At 44.3% G+C, this 21723-nt stretch overlaps 1 protein-coding gene across 1 annotated transcript in view; it reads right to left on the bottom strand.

Annotated features, from left to right (window-relative positions):
• Positions 1–19698, bottom strand: part of TMEM178B (transmembrane protein 178B) — a gene marked incomplete at its 3' end in the record, with an annotated part of 365464 nt that extends 345766 nt beyond the window's left edge. The window contains exon 1 of the mRNA XM_082632498.1: positions 19176–19698. Within this exon, the coding sequence (XP_082488624.1) occupies positions 19176–19557 (382 nt within the window). The 5' untranslated portion in view covers positions 19558–19698. The remainder of the gene's footprint in view (positions 1–19175) is intronic.
• Between the last annotated feature and the right edge of the window lie 2025 nt (positions 19699–21723).

Genomic DNA, 21723 nt, shown 5'->3' with positions numbered 1-21723 from the left:
AAGCTTGTAGTGTGAGCAAGATGATAGATAACTTGCACCCAGAAAGATAGTCTCGCAGCCACATGTAAATCAGTGAAGTTAGAACACTCCCTCACACCACACACAAAAATAAACTCAAAATGGCTTAAAGACTTAAATGTAAGACATGATACCATAAATCTCCTAGAAGAGAACATAGGGAGAACATTCTCTGACATAAACCATACCAATGTTTTCTTAGGTCACTCTCCCAAGGCAAAAGAAATAAACCTAAAATCGATAAATAAATAAACAAAAAATAAACAAATAAAATAAACAAAAGAAATAAAGCCAAAAATAAACAAATGGGACCTAATCAAACTTATAAACTTTTGCACAGCAAAGGAAACCATAAACGAAACTAAAAGACAGCCTATAGACTGGGAGAAGATATTTGCAAATGATGCAGCCGACAAGGGCTTGATTTCCAAAATAAACAAACAACTCACACAACTCAATAACAAAAAACAAACAACCCAATCCAAAAACTGGGCGGAAGACCTAAACAGACCTTCTTTCTCCAACCGAGACATACAGTTGGCCAATAGGCACATGAAAAGATGCTCAACAGTGCTAATTATTAGAGAAATGCAAACCAAAACTACAATGGATGTATTACCTCACACAAGTCTGAATGGCCATCAGCAAAAAGTCTACAAATAATAAATGCTAGAGAGGGTGAGGAGAAAAGGGAACCCTCCTACACTGTTGGTAGGAATGTAAATTGGTGCAGCTACTATGGAAAACAGTCTGGAGGTTCCCTTAAAAAAAATAAAAATAGAGCTACCATATGATCCAACAATCCCACTCCTAGTCATATATCCAGAAAAGACAAAACCTCTAATTCAAAAAGATAACATGCACCCCAATGTTCACAGCAGCACTATTTTCAATAGCCAAGACATGGAAGCAAATTAAGTGTCCATCAACAGATGAATAAAGAAGATGTGGTATATATACACAATGGAATATTACTCATCTATAAAAAAGAATGAAATAATGTCATTTGCAGCAACATGGGTGGACCTAGAGATTATCATACTAAGTGAAGTAAGCCAGACAGGGAAAGATGAATACTACATGATATCACATATATGTGGAATCTAAAAAATAGTACAAATGAGCTTATTTACAAAACAGAAACAGACTCACAGACATAGAAAACAAACTTATGGTTACCAAAGGGGAAAGGCAGGGAGAAGGATAAATTAGGAGTGTGAGATTAACAGATGCACACTGCTATATATACAACAGATAAACAACAAGGGTTTACTGTATAGCACAGGGAACTATATTCAATATCTTGTAACAAACTATAATGGAGGGGCTTCCCTGGTGGTGTAGTGGTTGAGAGTCCGCCTGCCGATGCAGGGGACGCGGGTTCATGCCCCGGTCCGGGAAGATCCCACATGCCGCGGAGCGGCCGGGCCCGTGAGCCATGGCCGCTGAGCCCGCGCATCCAGAGCCTGTGCTCTGCAATGGGAGAGGCCGCAACAGTGAGACGCCCGTGTACCACACACACACAAAAAAACTATAATGGAAAGGAATTTTAAAAAGCATGTAGATATACACATACATACACACACACACACACACACTCACACATATGGATAACTGAATCACTTTGCTATGCACCTGAAACTAACACATTATAAATTAAACTATACTTCAATTAAAAAGTACTAAATAAATAAATAAATAAATGATAATCTCAGATTTTTACTTACTTAAAACATGTGTTTCTTCCTGGGCTACATGGGCTACAGCCCTTTCCTTTCACTCTTTTCTCTGTCTTCCTCTCTGCCTCAACCCTCTCCAGCAATTCTTCCTTCTTTTTTCCCTGTACCATCAGTTTTGTCCCTGTCTACTGTGTCATTCCCATCAGCCTACAGTTACACTAATATTTCTCTAATTTTAAAAAAAAAGTTCTTAAGTCTCTCTTAATCTAAATTTATCAGTCCAGCTACCACTTCTCTCCTGACTTTTACATGGAAAACCCTTTTAAAGGTTGTCTAAACTCAGTGCCTCCAATTCCTCCCCTCCTCCCATTCACTCTTGAATCTACCACTGGAATCAATAACTTCCATGTTGTAAAATCCAAAGTTCAAGTCTCAGCCTCATCTTACTCGACCCACAGGCAGCCTTGCACACCGTTGATCACTTCCTCTTCCTCCTTAAACTACTTCCTTTACTTGGCTTCCAGGACACCACACTGCTCATTTTTCCCTCACCACACTAGCTGTTCTTTCTCGGTCTCTTTGGCTGATTCTTCCTCAACTCCCTGAGGTCTGTAAAGCCTGTGTGCCCCAGGATTCAATCCTTAGACCTCCTCTCTTCTCTATTTACATGCACTCTCTAGGTGATCTCATTCAGTCTCATGACTTTAAAAATACGATAAGCTGATGACTCTTAAATTTACATCCCAAGGGAGACTTCTCCCCTGAACCCAGGCCAACATATCCAACTAGCTATAGACATTTCCACTTGAGCATTTAAAAGGTATCTCAAATGTTACCATGTCCAAAAGTGTGGATTCCCCAATCAAGATCCTCCTGCAGTCCTGGCCATCATATTTAATGGCCACTCCATGCTACCAGGTCCTCAGGCTAAAAACCTAGATGTCATCTTTGACTTTTCTTTTTCTCACCCACCCTGTGTCTGATCTATCAGCCAAAATCCTGATAGTGTTTCATTCAAAATATATCCAGAACCCAGTCTCTTCTCCCCCACTCTAGTTCCATCCACTACCTATGTGGGCTAGTCTCCCTGCTTCCATATGTGTCCCACTGCATCTAATTATTACCTTAGCAACCTAAGTGATCCTTTTAAACCATGTCTAGTCTAATCATGGCACTCCTCTTCTCAGAACCCTATGATGGCTTCCCATCTCACTCCTTCCTATGGCCTTCAAACCCTGTGGGAGGTGGCTCTCTACTTTGCTGACATCATATCCTACTACAATCCCCCCTTCATTTCTTCCTCCCACCCAGCCATTCTTCCATCCTTGTTATTTCTCCAACATGCTAGCTGTTCTCCCACATCAAGGCCACTGTCCTTGCTACTCCCTTTGTCTGAAATCCTCTTCCCCCAGATCTCCCCATAGCTAGTTTCTGCATGCCCATCAGGTCTTTACTCAAAGTCACCTTCTCAGTGAGGTCCTCCCTGGCCACTCCATCTATAATTCCAACGCTGCCTCCTCACATGTCCTTTCCCTTTCCATGCTTTGTTTTTTCTCCCTAGCACTAAACACTGTCTAATATATTACATATTTTACTTATTAATCTTTTAATTGTCTCACTGGAATATAAACTCCATGTGGGCAGGGGATTGTGCCTATTTAGTGCACTACTATACCCTAAGCTCCTAGTACAAATCCTGACATGAAAGTATTCACCAAATATGTGTTGAATAAATGAATATATAATTTATGTAATTTATTCCTGCATCATGAAGGAGAACCACAGAGTAGAAATTATCACACACACACCCCCGGAAAAAGTCACCATCCTCTCTGACACCATATTCCTAGGAACTCTCCTGTACATAAGTACACTCAGCTCAGATATAACCTTGACTCCATGTGTCCACAGTCTTCAAGTCAAGAACCTTAGCCAAGGAGCTCTGTGCCATCTTCTGTAAGTTTCCACCACCCTCAAATCCCAGCCATATCACTTTGTGTTAGGGTCACTACTTTTCCCAACTCCTCACTGATGCTGTATCCAAGCCCACCCGAGCCTCTTAAAAATCAGTGTTCAAATTATCAGACTTTTTTAAATTAATAGGACAACAAAGTTGCAGAACAACTACAATCAAGTCGTGTTTGAGGCCAAGAGAATTAATTCTGTACTTCTCCATCTGGGAATTCTTCTATTAAAACAAACTGAATTTGTTTGGAACAGAAGATCTCCTCTGGACTTCCCTGGTGGCACAGTGGTTAAGTATCCACCTGCCAATGCAGGGGACATGAGTTCGAGCCCTGGTCTGGGAAGATCCCACATGCCTCGGAGCAACTGAGCCCCTGAGCCACAACTACTGAGCCTGTGCTCTAGAGCCCGCGAGCCACAACTATGAAGCCCACACACCAGAGCCCGTGATCTGCAACCAGAGAAGCCACTGAAATGAGAAGCCCGCGCACTGCAACAAAGAGTAGCCCCCGCTCACCGCAACTAGAGAAAGCCCGCACGCAGCAATGAAGACCCAACGCCGCCCAAAATTAATTAATTAATTATTCTTTTCTTTCTTTTAAAAAAGAAAATCTCCTGGAGTATATGTTTAGCATGTTAAAGTCTTCATCATAGGACGCATCACCTTGAGAGAGTCCATTTCTCTCTTCTAAATAATAAGGATCTCAGTACAGGGATATCACTGTTGTTCCTAAATGCACTTCACTACCTGGAGACGATCTATCTTCTGTGAAGAAGCCATTATAGTCTCTGATGCGTCTCCCCTTTTAGCAGCTTATTGATCTACAAGCACCCAGCCAGCCACCACACCACTACGGATATGTGTAATAAAAGCTGATACAGGCGTGCTGCTGGCACAGAAGCACAAAAGTCCTTTTCTGAAATGTTAACAATTCTGCTGACCCAGAAAGATGAAATGCCACCTTCCAGTTTGAAATAAACCTCCGGGCTCCTACAGGTTTTAAAACAAGCATATATGACAAAGAGACAGTTTTCTAGGGTAAGGGCTACCCTCCATTTTATAAGACTCACATTACTGCATAGATCACTAACAATTTTTATAATTATTTTTTACAATTAACCCAGCTCTTCAAAACACAAGTTTAGTGTTTAGTTGGGATGCCTACCCAATGGTTACTACTGAATGTACAATCTAAATTTTGGTCTATAGCACTTTATGCAACTTAGGCAGAAGGCGTTGGAAATCATTTTTCTGGCTTAAACCCAGCATAGACTTAACTAATATAAATCCAGGAGATATAGTGGTCATGGAAGATGTTTCCTTGATATGAATCATTTATTCAACCTAGTTTAGAGAGCCAAGCAATGTAGCTGAGTGTACATTTATCTGCTGAAAACAAAAGAATTACTCTACTGATCCGAATGACAGCAATGGCTCTGCCCTTAGTAAATCACATGGCTAAAGGAGAGGTCCGTAAAACCTTCCCCATGAGATTATCGGCCTGAACAACAGTCACTGTCATTCTGGAAGAGAATCCACTTCCCAGTGACACCCTGAGAGTGAACTGAACTGGGACTCGGTGGTCTTCATAAGCCAAGGTGTATTGGTTGGTCATGATGTCTTTATGTCCCCAGACCCTCTGCAGGGGATAGATGTTTCCTGTGAGCAATGTTGCTCACCAGTCACAATGGGGCCAGATTCATCAGAGACCTGGAAATAGATACTGGCCGTGTCTTCCCGGCATCACTGACTGACCCCAGCTGGAAGTTATGAAAAGCGAACTGAGGTATGAACCAGAAGGGAGGCAGTCACAAAAGCACATCCTCTGTCTTCTGGCCATTATCTGACCAAAATCTCTACTAGAAGAGATTTGAGAAAGCTGCCCTAAATAAACAGTTGAGAGGGAGGCTTCATTGAGACAGCCTGAAGACATGCCTGGTGACAAACACTGAGAAACTTGAGGGAATGGTCACATCCAATACACTATGGGTGGGAGGACCAGCCTAAGGAAAGCATGCCGAGAAGAGAAAGTGGGCAAGATCATAATGAAGAGGTCTAGTCCAGGAAATATGGAACAATCCCCACTTGAAATTCTCCTCTTGTGAATCAGAGATATGGACACTTTAAGCAAATACAAACCTTAACAAAGAAAATAAACTGAAGTTTATCGTATGCATTACAGAACAACTCACAGCAGGTTTCCTTTTAATAGTGAGTTTCCCTAGTCCAGTGAAATTATGGCTCTTCACTAAATGAGATTTCCAGGTCGACTGCATTAACTGAAATAAACCTTCGTTCATTCAACAACTATGTATTAAATACCTATCATGGCCCATGCATTATGCAAAACACTGCAGATAAAAAATGAATAATAAACAGGTCAAAAAGAGTCTTTGAAAGGAGGGAAACATATGGGGAAGCAAAATGTCACTGGTGCTAGGAGGGGAAAGATGTCTAGTGTGTGACAGAGGGCTAAGGAGGAAGAAGGCAATTCTCCCTGGGAGATGGAGGTGACAGAACCCCAAGCAAGACTAGGAGGAGGGGCTGAAGGCTGATGCCTAAAGCATGAGAAGGTGGTGGCCAGGCTGGCTTGGGAGCCTTCCTTCAGGAGAAGGAAGAAGCTTCATAAACAAAGGCTCCCAAGGCATCAAACAGCTTAGCCTGCTTGGGGACCCAGGAGTCCTTCATCAGGGCTGGAAGAGAGCATTCCGGTATGGAGAGAAGTAGACAAAAGGATGAGATGGGCAGGCTGGGGGGTGGGGAGGGGAGAACGTTGCCAGACCTGTGAAGTCTTATATGCCAAGGTGAAGATTATGGACCTTATTGTGACTGACAGGCTGCGAGGAGCCACTGAAGGGTTTTGAGCAAAGAGGTAACATGATTAGATTTACATTTTTAAAAAATCACTCTATAGAGAAAGCATTTACGGGAGATGAGATTAGAGAACAGGGAAACCAAATAGAGAATGCTACAAGAATACAGGTGAGGAGTACCTCACCGCAGCAGCGATACCCGAATAGCATGGGCAGATGAGCACGAATGTAGCAGCAGGAAAAGTGACTTGTTCACTGCTTGGATGAGGAGGGCAAGAATGAAGAGATGACTCTCAAGTTTCTGGTTTGGGCAAGGAGAGAGGAAGTGATATCATTCCCCCAGATGGAGGAAAATGAAAGCGGAATGAATGACTCTAGGGGAAAAAGAGAAAATAGATTCTTTTGGACCCATGGAACCTCCAAGTGGAGATATCCAACAGGCGAGATGTTTGGGTGGAAGGTCTGAGTGAGAGATTCCCAGTGCAACAGGTTGTGACCATCATGGGCTGAAACTGGCCCTGGGCATGAGTGAGATGGCTCAAGGAGAGGGCAAAGGGTGAGAAGAAAAAGTGGTACCCTGGAGAACACTCACATGGGCTGAGAAAGAAGAGCCAGTGACTGAGAGGGGGTAAGAACTAAGACAGAAGCAGACCAAGAGAGAATGGTGTCCTCCAAGCCAGGGGAGGTGAAGTTTTCACAGAGAAGGAGCAGTCCCAGCTTGGGAGTCAGGGAGGAAACCCACTGGCAGGGGCCTCAAAGTGCACTGAAGGCGAAGGTGAAGAAGACAAGAAACCCAGGCAAGGAGGAGAGGCCACACCTGAAAAGAAAAAGGGCCAAGCAAGATGATCTTCTGTCTCGCTTGTGTTAACCCATTCCGGGAGGAGGGAGAGAGAAGGAGAGGCTGGAAACGCAGAGGCCAGCCCTTCCCAAAGTCGTTCATTTAAGGGTGGGCAGGAAGAGCATCCCAGCAGAGCATAATGAATAAAGCAGCTCATCCACCTGGGACCTGGCGATGCAGGCCTGCCCAGAGCTACACGTGGGCATCTCTTTAGCCCTGTGGTTACTAAAACATGATCGTGGCAGTTATTCAGCTTCAACACCCCTGAAACCCCCTAGGAATTTCGTGATCCCTAGTAACTTCAGGCCCAGCTTTGGTGTTTTAAAAGCATTATCAGGGGGCCTCCCTGGTGGCGCAGTGGTTGAGAGTCCGCCTGCCGATGCAGGGGATACGGGTTCGTGCCCCGGTCTGGGAGGATCCCATATGCCGCGGAGCGGCTGGGCCCGTGAGCCATGGCCGCTGGGCCTGCGCGTCCGGAGCCTGTGCTCCGCAGCGGGAGAGGCCACAACAGTGGGAGGCCCGCGTACCGCAAAAAAAAAAAAAAAAAAAAAAAAAAAAAAAGCATTATCAGGTGAAAATGGAACCCTTGCTGTAATTCCGACAGGACTTTCCTATTCCAGCTGGAACTTGTATGACGTGGGAACATACCATTACCATAACAGACGGGCTCCTGGCTGAAGTCATCCTCACAATTTTAAGACTACAATTCTGACTCCTTCTTAGCAATCCTTAGCTTTTCCTCTCCTAGTTTATGCTGAGTTCCTCCCTTAGGGCTCACACGCCTTTCCAGGTGTTCGTGCTCAGTCTCTGGTTTGTCCCGCTCTCTCTGTCTCCATGCCTTAGCTATTAACGTTCAATGTCTGATCAAGTTCATTGGAGGGGTGGCTTTGGTTTAACTTTCTGGCCCTTAGAATGCTTGGTTTTTCTCCACAAGCTGCAGGAAGTCTACAAAGCAGGGAGTGACATGTACACTAGTCTCTATCTCACAAATACGTCATTTTAAAGCCCTGATTTGCTCTTCTTACGTCACATCACAAGGGAGTAAAACATGATTCTATCCTTTCAAAACCCTTCCCCGGGAGCTACTTTCGGTGAAAACTGTTGGTTAAAGGTTACCTGATTCTCCTCTTTGCTACTACTTACAAAAGTCAGTCACAGATTGCCTCAAAGCAAAGTTTTCCAAGAATTTTCTTTAAAGAACCTGCCTCCTGAACACTGAATAGTACAGTCTGAATAGAATGTTAACTTTTTTTTGTCAGAACGGCAACAACTTTCCAAGTAGTTTCAGTGTGCATGAATGTGTGTGCCCCAGTTACTTCACATCTTTTCTGTTTTTCAAGAAATAAAATATCACAGATGAAAGCACCGCCCCAATTCCATTTCTTTTCTTGCCCTGAGAAAGATAAACATCATCCTTCATTTTGTGTTTATCAGTCACATGCATATTTTTATAAACACAAGGCAAATAAACAATATCTAATGTTATTTGATCTGTTTTTGAGCTTCATATAAAGAGCATCATACTCTTCATTTCATTCTGAATCCTGCTCTTTTCACTCAAATTTTATGTTTATCCATTTGGAAATATGTAGATCTAGTATATTTATTTTAAATACACAGTGGTAGTTTCCACTGTATGAACATACCATACCTATGATCCATTCTCCTATTAATGAATACAAGTTTTTCCTTTTTGTTTACTTATTTATTTTATTATTATAAGACAGTGATGCCATGGAGAGTCTTGGATGTGTTCCATGGACTCATGAGTATACAGCCAGGGGTAGAAGTGCCAGGCAACAAGGCACATGTGTCTTCAGCCTCACAGGATAGTATCCAATGTTGTATTAGTTAACATACAGCAGCATATGAGCGCAGAGCTTCTTCAAGGTAAAAACCACCCTATCCCATCCAGGTGTGCAAAATACTCCAGAGCCTTGGGGAATAAGAGTTGTGCCTGCTTAAATAGAATTGCTATTATGAAGATGAAAAGAAATTGAGGGCAAAACTGAACGAGAGATTGATCTAGAGCAAATAAAGTGTCCAACAGAGTGAGCTTCAGGATATAGAACAGCAGGGCATTTTCAAACGTAGGAAATGATATAAATTTATGAAGATGACCTAATATAAAGTAAATTGCCTTTTCTTGGCAAACTACTTGGACACCAAAAAAAAAATCAATTGAAATAATTCAGATACTGCACTCTCCCATAAAAGCAACAAATCTGTCAAACTTCTTTGAATGCCAACAGCAGCCTCCACTTACAATAAACACCTGTAGAAGATTCCTAGTGACTCCTGGAATGGGCCTTTAAACATCATCTCTGTGTATACGAATTTACCAAAAAAAAAAACTTTTTTCATCCTTAAATCCCCTGTTCATTGCCTGACTTATATTTATACTTGCTGGTATTTTTAAATATTGCTGAACAGAATTATCTCTGATATGATTTCTTAAAATCTGGTAGCAACAGCTGCCTCTTGGGAGAAGGACTAGGAGCCTGGGGGACAAAGGTGGGTGGAAAGCAGACTGGACAAGTTATTACCTTGTCATTATTAATTAATCTTTTTTTTTTTTTTTTTTTTTTTCTTTTTGCGGTATGCGGGCCTCTCACTGTTGTGGCCTCTCCCGTTGCGGAGCACAGGCTCCGGATGCGCAGGCCCAGCGGCCATGGCTCACGGGCCCAGCCGCTCCGCGGCATGTGGGATCCTCCCAGACCGGGGCACGAACCCGTATCCCCTGCATCGGCAGGCGGACTCTCAACCACTGCGCCACCAGGGAGGCCCTAATTAATCATTTTTAAATGAGGCTAAGACTTCACCTTATCAACCCACTGTTAATCTCTCTAAGTACATGTTAGGACTAGATGTCCCCTTTTCTGCAAAGCTTCCTCTAACTCCTCCAAAACTCAAGAATCACTCAGGCCCCCAACACATAAATCTCTCAAAGAACCAAACTTGGATCTCCAAAATAAACAAACAGCTCATGCAGCTCTATGTCAAAAAAACAAACAAGCCAATTAAAAAATGGGCAGAAGATCTAAATATACAGTTCTCCAAAGAAGACATACAGATGGCCAAAAAGCACATGAAAAGATGCTCAACACCACTAATTATCAGAGAAATTCAAATCAAAACTACAATGAGGTATCACCTCACACTGGTCAGAATGGCCATTATCAAAAAGTCTACAGACAGTAAATGCTGGAGAGGGTGTGGAGAAAAGGGAACCCTCCTACATTCCAACAGGTGGGAATGTAAATTGGTACAGCCACTATGGAGAACAGTATGGAGGTTCCTTAAAAAACTAAAAATAGAACTACCATACGACCCAGCAATCCCACTCCTGGGCATATACCCTGAGAAAACCGTAATTCAAAAAGAGTCATGTACCACCATGTTCATTGCAGCACTATTTACAATTGCCAAGACATGGAAACAACCTAAATGACCATCAACAGAGGAATGGATAAAGAAGTTGTGGTACATATATACAATGGACAATTACTCAGCCATAAAAAGGAATGAAATTGGGTCATTTGTAGAGACGTGGACGGACTTAGAGATTATCATACTAAAGTAAGTCAGACAGAGAAAGACAAATATCATAGGGTATCACTCATATGTGTAATCTAATTTTTTTTTAAAAGATACAAATGAACTTATGTACAAAACAGAAGCAGACTTATCAATATCGAAAACAAACTTATGGTTACCAAAGGGGAAACGCGGTGGGGGAGGGATAAATCAGGAGCTTGAGATGAACTCATGCACACTACTATTACATAGGATAGATGACCAATGGGGATGTATTGTATAGCACAGGGAACTCTACTCAATAGTCTGTGATAAGCTATATGAGAAAAGAATCTAAAAAAGAATGAGTATATGTTTATGTATAACTGAATCACTTTGCTGTACACCTGAAACTAACACAACATTTTAAATCAACTATACTCCAATAAATAAAATATTTTAAAAAACAAACCAAACTTGGGGTTTGTATTTGTTAGCCTTCTTGTATACTACCTTTCTTTGTCTCTCTGAGGACGGGAGCTGTGTATTTCACTCAGGATCCTCTACCCCAAGTAATGTGCCTGAAATAGTTGGTACTCAATAGACATTTTTAGAATAAACACAGTGAAGTGTTCTTTACCATACAATGGTTTTTAAATGACCCGAGGAATGTATTCATTACTTTTACTTGTTTTACATACTGGTGCTCTTGAAAAGTTTTATTTAGAAAAAAGATACAATCCTTGAAGGTGTTTCAGGGTAAGCCCTATGAGAACAGGGATTATGTCTGTTTTATTAACTTCTATGTCCCAAACATATCTGAGCTAGTGCCTGGCACACAGTAGGTGCTAAAAAAATGTGTTGAATAAATGAAGATCAGTTTTGAAGCATTCTACATACCAGGAATCCAGTTCCTTTCTCTATTAAGTTTAATTCTTTTAATTAACTTATTTATTTATTTTAACTTTGTTAAAACATACATAACATAAACTTTATCATTTTAAGCATTTTTAAGAGTATGGCTCCGTGGCATTCAGTATATCCACAGTTGTGCTACCAACACCACCTTCCTCCATTAACTTTTCAGATTTTTAACCCCAATCTGCAACATGGCATTTCAAATCATTAGAAAGAGAAACAGTTAATTCTTATTACAAGGTCCTACATTAGTATGAAATTAGCTGCTTTGTTTGCCACCTCTTCCTTTTACAAACTAGCAGCCTGCCATGATCCCTTAAGAAGCATCTCTGTCTCTGTCTCTCAATTTGCTCTTTCGCTCCCTTTCCTCCCCTGATTTCCCATCCCTCTCTTTCACCTTCTCTCAGCCATTCACCCTTTATTTACTCTCTATCACATAAATTTAACTTTCTCATCAAATGTGAAAGGGTTTGATGTTTTTACAATCCAGACCCACTCTTTTTTTTTTTTTTTTTTTTTTTTTGCGGTACGCAGGCCTGTCACTGCTGTGGCCTCTCCGGTTGCGGAGCACAGGCTCCAGACGCGCAGGCTCAGTGGCCATGGCTCACGGGCCCAGCTGCTCCGCGGCACGTGGGATCTTCCCGGACCGGGGCACGAACCCGTGTCCCCTGCATCGGCAGGCGGACTCTCAACCACTGCACCACCAGGGAAGCCCCCATACCCACTCTTTTACACATGAGGAAACAAAGTCCTTTAAAAGAATGTAAGCGTTCTCTCAAAAACAGCAGACATCCAATCAAGATGTTAGAATAAATGTTCTGTTCACTCCTCTACCAAGTCATGCACTCCCTTCTCTCTCTGTGTATTTTTTGGGGTAAGTAGTTATAAAAGTATCTGCATATGAATGAACATTTGTGACTCTACTGTCTAATGTCTAGATGTATACCTGCGTGCGTGCGTGCGTGCGTGTGTGTGTGTGTGTGTGTGTGTGTGTGAAGGGTCAAACTAACCCAGGGTGTGTTTAGGATTCTGCCTGAAGGCCTAGGATCATCTACAAATAGCAAAGAAGGAGAAAATATTTTTAACTGACAATCCAAAGTGGAATATACATCGATCCTCTAATTGATCCTTACCTACCCTATAGTAAAAGAATAAATAAACTCACCTTCTGCAACAGAAACAAGGCCCTTGACTTTGTTGGTTCAATAAGATGAGCTCACCCTTGAGTTCCCTGACCAGCTGATTCCTGATCCAGTTGATACAGACATGACCTCCTGCAGAAGAGCCTGATCCACCCACACGTGACAATGAACTTGGGAAACGGAGAGTTGGAGCGTAAGCTCCCTCAGGACAAGAACCACATGATGACTCTTTGTTCTTTTCCAACACACATATAACACATATGCACGGGGATGCACACCTTATACAGAGACCATGGGTTTTGTGTGTGTCTCCCTGTGAGCAGGTAAAGTCTCTGGATATTATGAAACCAAAACTAATAGAACTATTTAATTTTTGGCTTACTTGTCCACCTTCCCCTTTGTGCTTCCAAAGGGCAAATACACGTCATAGCATAAACTACTGCACATTATATTATATATTGATTAGTTCATTAGATATTATTTTTATTCCACCTGTATTTATTTATTGTTTGTCTCTCCCCCCATGGAATGTAAGCTTCTCCACAATACCCAGCCTCTAGGCCGTCAATAAATATTTGTGGAATGAATGTGTATGTCCTTCATGTCTATAACCTCAGCACCTACCACAGTGAACAAGACAAACACTCAAAAAAAAAAAAAAAACTCAAAATCACGGAACAAAAGGTGGACAAGCTTCTGTCAGCGGGTCTCAAGGCAAAGTGAGATGCTTTGCTTTGAAATGACCTTCCTCTCAGTGCTAAGCTGGAGTCCTCCAGCAGGTCTCACCTTTGTGGATTCTAAAATTACTTCCTATTTTGTTATATCTTTGAAATAGCAAGTTTAATTTATTTCTTATTGAAGTTGATTTACAAAGTTATAGTTGATTTACAAAGTTGTGTTAGTTTCAGGTGTACAGCAAAGAGACCCTATTTCCTTTTTAGTTTGGGGAATCAGTATACCAGCTTCTTCTCCCCCCACCCCTGCCCTGACAGACTCTATGATGACAGTAGAGTGGGGTGGGTGAGTCTCCACACCAGGAGCCAGAATTCAAATCCTGACAACTTCATTTCCTTATCATGAGCTGTGGCAAGTTAATGGAGCTTTGTGTGTCTCAGTTTCCTCAACTGTAGAATAGAGATAAATAATAATAATACCCACTTCAGAGCAGTATTATGAAGAATAAGTTAGCTAATATATGTAAAATTCTTAGCAGAGTACCTGGCACCAAGTCTGATTACTATTAATCTTCCCACCCAGTCAACTTTGCAAGTTACTTTAATGGAGTCAGGAGAGAGAAAGGAGAGAAGAGAATTCTGTGAGTCAAACATGGAAAATTAGGGGCTTCGCTGGTGGCGCGGTGGTTAAGAATCCGCCTGCTGATGCAGGGGACACGGGTTCCAGCCCTGGTCCGGAAAGATCCCACATGCCACGGAGCAACTAGGTCCGTGCGCCACAACTACTGAAGCCTGCGCGCCTGGGGCCCATGAGCCACAGCTACTGAGCCCACGTGCCACGACGGGAGAGGCCACCGTATTGAGAGGCCCGCGCACCACAGCGAGGAGTGGCCCCCGCTCGCCACAACTAGCGAAAAGCCCGCGCGCAGCAACGAAGACCCAACACGGTCAAAAATAAATAAATAAATTAATTAATTAAATAAATTTATTTTTTTAAAATGGAAAATTAATAAAATATAGATTTAGCACAACTGACCATGAACTAAAACCTTCTGTGAAACAGTCAAGTAGCAAAGTTTCTTCAGGTGTAGAATAATACTCTTAAATTTAAGCCCAAGTTACCATGTTCAATTATCTTCATCTGAAATAAAGTATGCACTTGCTCTTAGAGGCTGTAGGCTCCATGTCGCCCTGTCCCATAGAACTTTCTGTGGTGATGGAAACATTCTCTAATCTTCACTGTCTGAAATGATGGCTACTAGATACATACAGCTACTGAGCATCTGTAATGTGACCAATGTGACTAAAGAAGTGATTTTTAAATTTTATTTAATTTTGGTTATTTTAAGTTAAGTAGCCGTGTGTGGCTAGCGGCCATCCTATGGGCCGCACTGCTACAGGGGATCTGAGCTCACAAGCTCCTTGACTGGGCCCTCGCCTGCTCTCCAGCTGTTGGTCTGCTCCTCTCGCTCGCCCCAGAAATCAACACTCACGTGGCCAAACTGCTGGTTCACACCTCCATGGCTGTGCATATGCTGGCCGCTTTGCCTGAAATGCCCTTCCTCCCCATCCACCTCCACACTTCGTGAAAATCTCGTTCAAATTTCATTTCCTCAGGGCAACTCTCCCTAACTCCTTCCCGCCTGACCTCATCCCACTGCCGACACAATCCAGCATCACCTCCTCTGTTTCTCTGCATCTGTTTCTGTTGCCCTCAGTGTCTTGCACTTGTCACTTATTCTATGTGACACTAACAGACTATGGGAATTCTAAGGACCAGGTCTTATTCTCTCTTCTTTCTAGTGATATGTGCCCATCCCATAATACATGTGCAGTAAATATGTGCTGAGTAACATTATTAATTTGTGAATACGTGCAATGTTCCATTAAAATACACTTCAGAACATTGACCATCACTCCATGATTATGAAAAACATTTAGGTCAAATTCTATTATAAGGCTTATTTTCAAATAATAAAAAAGTTCTTAGAGTCTCCGTTGAAGGTCTGCTGATTTCAAGCCATATCAATACAAGATTTCAGTACTAACCAAAGAATATACATGTTCCCTGGAACAAAATCCTCCCTGTAGCTGGTCCTCCTAAGGGTCTGGAAGTCTCTTGGATTTCAGAAGCTGATCCTGCCATTGATCTGTCCCCAGTGCAGTGACTTACTAGGGAGACAGATGAGGTTGAAAAGCAGGAAGACAAGAGGACATGAGTATGGACACAGATGGGAATTCGAGAGTGACTGATCTTTGCTGCACCCTCTACCCAAATCCTACCCTCGAGAAGGAAATAATTAAAATCTTATCTAATGTGAAAAATGATTGTGCGTGATATGTGTTTTTTCAATGACATGTGTTATCCAAAACTCTACTGTGTTACCTTTATTCCTTAGCAAAGCTTTTGCTCAAGAAATCCTCCTTGTTAAATTATGTAGCCTCTGTTGCAATATTAACCTGCCCTGAGAGCTACACTGGTTCATTTTCTATCACAATTTTCTGACTAATCCTTTATTTGGATTCCCACACAGTGTTCCTAAAATTAGAATAAGCTCCTGATGGATAAGTTTCTGTGAACCTAATTTGTATATTTCCCAAGTACCAAGCATCTAGTGGATGTATTTTACAAATGATTATCTTTCCTGCCCTCCAGGAACTTATGGTTCAATAAGACAAACAAATAAATACACAGTGATCAGAAATGCCTTTTTATGGGTATAGTCATGTCAGCAGAGCAAGAAACGGATCAGAAAGAACATGAATCCCAAGGACTTTATCTTCAAATCAGATATGGATTTGACTTTTGTTTTCTTATTAATTATGTGGTTTTATTGTAAAATGCAAAAACAGCACTTTCTAATGTAATGAACATTGATTTAACAAATGATTGAGTTCTTTAGGGCTATATGATCATTTAGATAAATCTCTAATTTTCCCATAATATTGACAGATTTTAAGCAGTCTTTTCTCTGATTTCCCTTTCCCCCTGCCCAACACATATCTCCAGAATTTTAATCGAAGATGTTTCCAAAAAAGACAAAGGCCTAAGATAGCTTTTGAGGCTGCTAATGAATACCATGAGAGAAATATCTTTCCCTAAGGTGTCCTAAAAGTAAATATAGGGATATCAATTTATTCTTTAACTTCCTTCTAAAATCTGTACTTCTAGGAGAAATATTAAGTCTAGAGGTTACATTCTATGTGCCATTGGAATTGCTTGTGAATTCTCCTAATATAAGATGCACTTATTTCCAAATTGTGCCCATCACTACTTAGAAAAAGCCGATCTGGCTTTCAAAGATTATGCTTTGAAATTAAAAATGAAGATAGTGACCTTAAGTCTCTCAAGATTTGTAAGGCCGACATGCCATCTATCTCAATAATAACTAACAAGAATGTCAAATGGACAGAAACAGCCATGGTAAGCAAGGGCTTGCAGCTGACAGTGATTGCTGTATTTTGGGTGATGGGGAACAGCGTTTGCATTAGTTCAAGAGAAATACAGTGCCCTCCCAACTCTAGGTATCAGTGTATTCAATCCCCCTGCTGGTCCATTTTCTGTTGCTTCAATTAAAAATCAGTCGATACAAAGTCAAAATGTTGTACATCCTTCCCCTACCCCTTTCCCTGTCACTGTGTTTCCAGCTTCACCGGAAGAACATGTCACTATGGTAACCAATCCCTCTGGTGCACAGACCAAGTCAACCTTTCTAGTCGGATCGCCAAGCAGAGCAACATGGAATCAAAGCTCTCAATGGAACCACCAGAAGCCATGAATTCCATCCCCCTTTTTCTAAGTGGGGTTAACCAGTACCAGACAGAAGGATACCAGTCTTGTTCCAGGAGATGTTCAAGAAAGGAAATTCAAGAACGTCCTTCAGCAAGTCCTACCAGTGTTTGTCAGTCATTATTAACATGAATTCTTCCTCACATGTCAGCTAACTCCCTACCACTGCAATTTTAATAAAAGCAGAAAATGACGGATAAAACAACATTTTCTGAATCTGAGAATTTGAAAACTGCTACGAAGTCACCCATTGTCAAAAACTATTCTGCTTCCTCTTGTTTTCCCACTTCTAAATCCAACCCAAGTTGTTCTCTTCTGCAATTCTCTAATATCCTGTACAGCTTGACAAAGTTGTAGAGCTCCAAGCGGAACACCCTGCTCTAATAAGAGTCTAACCATGAAGCAGATATGATATTTGTAATAGTAACACATTCTTAACTAAATCAGCTAAAATCTCTCATCATTCTACAGAAGCTGTAAAACAAACATTAAGATGGATTCTCTTTCTGGACCTACCCCACCTAAATCTAAATCCATACCCACTGTTTGCCTTTCTTAAACAACTGACTTTTTTTCAAATTAACAATTTTTTCTGATCCATTTCAACATTTTTATAAATCAAAGAATATCAGTTCTCACATATAAGATTTAAAAACAGCAGCAACCTGGCATTATAATTATTGAGACATTAAGAAACTGCTTGGTATCTTGGCCACAAAGACTTTGCAGATAACAGCATTGTTTTCACTTTGGTATCACCACTTAATAGATGAAGAAAATGAAGGGAGGTGCGGGGAACAAGACTTATAGAATTGCACCACATCTTCCAGGGTGCAGCTACCATCAATGCATATTCCAGGATGCATATTCCCTTCTTCTGAGCAATATTAGTATACATCGAAACAATATCTCAGTAGGCTAACGGAACAGGATAGTCCCCAAAGTATAAATCATGCAAGATTTACAAACTGCATCAGATGAACAGACTTTTAAAAATTTATGTGATCATATTAAAGTATCAAATAAATTTTTATCATTAGCAAATGCAGTTTGTTTTCTGTTTTGGTATACTTCGGGTATTTTTTATACAAATCTTCTGAAAATAGTATTTTTTTGTCTTAAGTACCCACTTTGGTGCTGCTGGAAGAACTACTTTTTGTGTGCTTATTAGATCTTGCTCATATTCAATGTGCATAAGACACTTTTGTCAACCACTTTCTCAAAATGAGAAATCAAGAATTGTGGTATGATGCTACAGGTCAACGGGCTTTTGGGGTGAAACAGGGCAGGGGCTGTGATTTATTAATGTTTATATGACCAATGCCTGCAGTATGCCCGATATAGCATAGCACTTAAACCCTTCCGGCATGAATAAGGCCTTCTCTGTGAGATGTTTTCCCAAATTTCCCTTGATGAATCAGTTCAACAACATCTAAAACAAAGATTAAAACTAGGAGTGTGTCTACGCCGACAAATCACTCTTAAAGGGATTCCTCTACTAAAAGCAAACATTATAGATTCCCTTCCTTTTCAGAGACTACTGAAGCCATTTCTCTGTGTAAAAAACCTTGGACCATGAGATTCTACTGGAATCCCATCAGACAAAACGCAAGACGAGAGGCCGGGTAGAGAGAGGTAAGCCTCCATTACCAGCTACTCGGAGGCAAGATCTGGCCACTGCAAGGCTCAGCCGAGCCTGGATAACCTGACCTCCCGGAACCAGGAGGCCTGAGAGACTGCGGCCGCGCAAGGGAGGAGAGGGCGGCCCGGCCCAGAGGCGCCGGTCTCTCCGGAGCGCCAAGCGTCGCGGCGAGCGCTTACCTTTCCGAACCAGGGCCGCGATCTCTGCGTCGAAGCCCTGTCGGTGGCATTTCCTCCAGAGGCCCGTGTTGGTGGAATTGTACTGCCGGCTGCACTCGTCGGCGGGGCTCATAGCGAAGAGCTGCCGGCGATTCCGGGCCCGGAGGAGTGTGCCCTCCCAGCGGTCCAGGCGCGAGCGGCTGGCCCGGAGCGGCAAGTTGTTGTTATTGTTGTAAATGAAGCCAGGGTCGACCCGGCGCGTGTTGAAGGCCTTGCACCTGTCCCTGTGCTTCCTGGCGTCCGTCTCGTACCAGTGGTCTGAGCAGACGGCCACGGCCAGCATGCCCAGGGCGCAGAGCGCTAGCGAGAGGCCCGTGTAGAGCAGGAACCTTCCGGCAGCCATGCCTCCGCTTCGCGGCTACACCGTGGGCATGACCCGCCGCAGCCTCGCCTTCCCTCCGCGCGCCCGGAACACAGCTGCGGGCAGGCTGCCGAGCCAAGGAGGGGGAGGGGCGGGAGGGGGGCTCGCGCAGCGGCGCCCCCTCGGCCCCCGGCTGCCGGTGCGCAGCCCAGGGACTGCGGGAACGCGGGCGGGCAGCCTAAAAAGTTCTCATCCGGAGAGGCTCCGGCAAGCCTCTGCGCATCCTGCGGAGCAGGTGCAGCCTCAGGCGGCGGCGAGCCAGACACGGCCGCCTCCCGCCCCCTCCCGGCTCGGCAGGAAGCGACTGCTCCGAACCGGCCGCGGCCGCACTCAGCCGGGCTTCGGGCGACGCTGCCCTCGGGCCGGAAACCAAACACCGAGTGCCCTCGGCTGCGGCGGGGCTCCTGGGCTTTCTTTGTGTAGGGTGGCGATGGGACCCACTCGCTTGGCTTTCTTGGGAGGGGGATGGGGGGTGGGATGGTGTCTATCAGGAGGAGCCGCTAGACGACAGGATGAACTGAAACACCCGCGATGCGGCCGGCCAGCGAAGGAAACCTCCAGATGCCAGGGCTAACTGCCCTGCGTCCCGCCTGGGTCTCCCTCTCAGCCACTCTCCCCCTTCCGGTCTGCGAGAGAAGAAATGTTCTTCCTCTCTGGGTCGGGTCTTTTAAAAATCTCTGTCCTCTGGCCACTAGCAGGTCCTTTGCTCCTTCTGGCCAGCGCGCTGCGCTCAGAGGCGGGCTCCCAGTCGGCGCACGGTTTCGGCCGACCTTTCCCCGCGAGCTCCCGGGTCGTCTGCCTCTTGCTTCGCCATTCAGGCGGCCCCTCGGGTCGACGGTGCGGTCACCCGGACGGCGTTACCGGACAAGCCTTGGCCGGGGGTTTGCGGCGACGGGGCGGCAGCTCGCGGGCGCGAGAGGCGGGCTGCACCGAGGAGGGCGCACCCGGCAGGGCGCACCACGCGGGGCTCGCGGAGCTCGGCGCAGGGCGCCTTCAACACCATGGACAGGTCGCGCGATGGCTGTGCCCCGCCAGCCAAGCAGCCAGCCCCCCGGGCGTCATGCCGCCCTCCCCAGTGCCGTCTTCTTCCTGGAGTGTCCACCCGGCCACCTTCAGACCCGCCTCTCCCGCGGCGCCTCCGCCTCACTTCATCTGGCTCCCGGGTAGCCCCGGGAACGTGCTGCCCGGGAGCTGCTGGTACCCAGAAAAACAACTGCCCCGGCCCTTCAACACAATCCGCCCCCTTCTCCTTACACCTGAGCCCCGGCACTCTAGCACCCCGTCTGCGCTGCCCAACTGGGGTCAGCCGCTCTCAGATTGCAGCATTTTCTTCGCAGCCCACCCAGGAGCTGAGGTGCCGGCTCGCTCGGCAGCGTGCAGAGAATCGCATCCCAGCCTCGGCGTTCCACGATCAGGCTCCCGGCGAGGTGGTCGCCGAAGTGAATGGGGCGAGGGTGCGGGAGGGAGGCTGGGTCGCTCCGCTTCCCCTCCCGGCCTCCTCCTCTAGCCGCGGTGGCTCCGGGGCCTTGCGGTCTCGGCCGGTGCCGGGGAGCGAGAGCCCAGGCTGCGCCCGGGAGGCTCGGGAAATAGCATCGCCCGGTTGCGGGCGCTGTAGGAAGCCGCTGCTGTGCTCGCTCGGGCGCCGGGCGCTGCAGCCTTGGCTAAAACCCACAGACGAGAACACAGAGCGCGCAGCCAAAAGCTAGTGATGTCATCCGTGCAACGTGAGCCTCATCTCTTATTTTTCTAGCATTCTTAAAGATAAAGTGCACCATTTCCCAGGCAAAATGTCTAAGCCTTATTCTTTAACCAGGCAAGTCAATGGTGTCTAGAGAGGTTTGTGCCCAACCACATCCATATTTATGCACATATACATATATGTGGTATGTAGCATGTTTACACGCATTAGTATTAAATTAGGGACGTTGCCTCCATCTCCTGTTTCTCTCTTTTCAGTAGTGGAAAACTCCCTTAAATCGAAGAAAAGACTGCTTATTGCGGAGTCGGCATTCAGAGGGGCTGAGGAAGTTCCCTGCATCCCCGGTTTCAGTCGCTGATGTCCTGGGTTGTATTTGATCTTTGTTTTCCCCCAGAAAGCCACAGGCGCTATCCTATTAGCTACAGGCGTTTCCACGCGGGGCTGAACGT

This window comes from Mesoplodon mirus, assembly GCF_964341445.2.
Source record: "Mesoplodon mirus genome assembly, chromosome: 9".
In the NCBI taxonomy this organism is placed as follows: domain Eukaryota; kingdom Metazoa; phylum Chordata; class Mammalia; order Artiodactyla; family Ziphiidae; genus Mesoplodon; species Mesoplodon mirus.
This window is presented reverse-complemented; position numbering and strand designations above follow the sequence as displayed.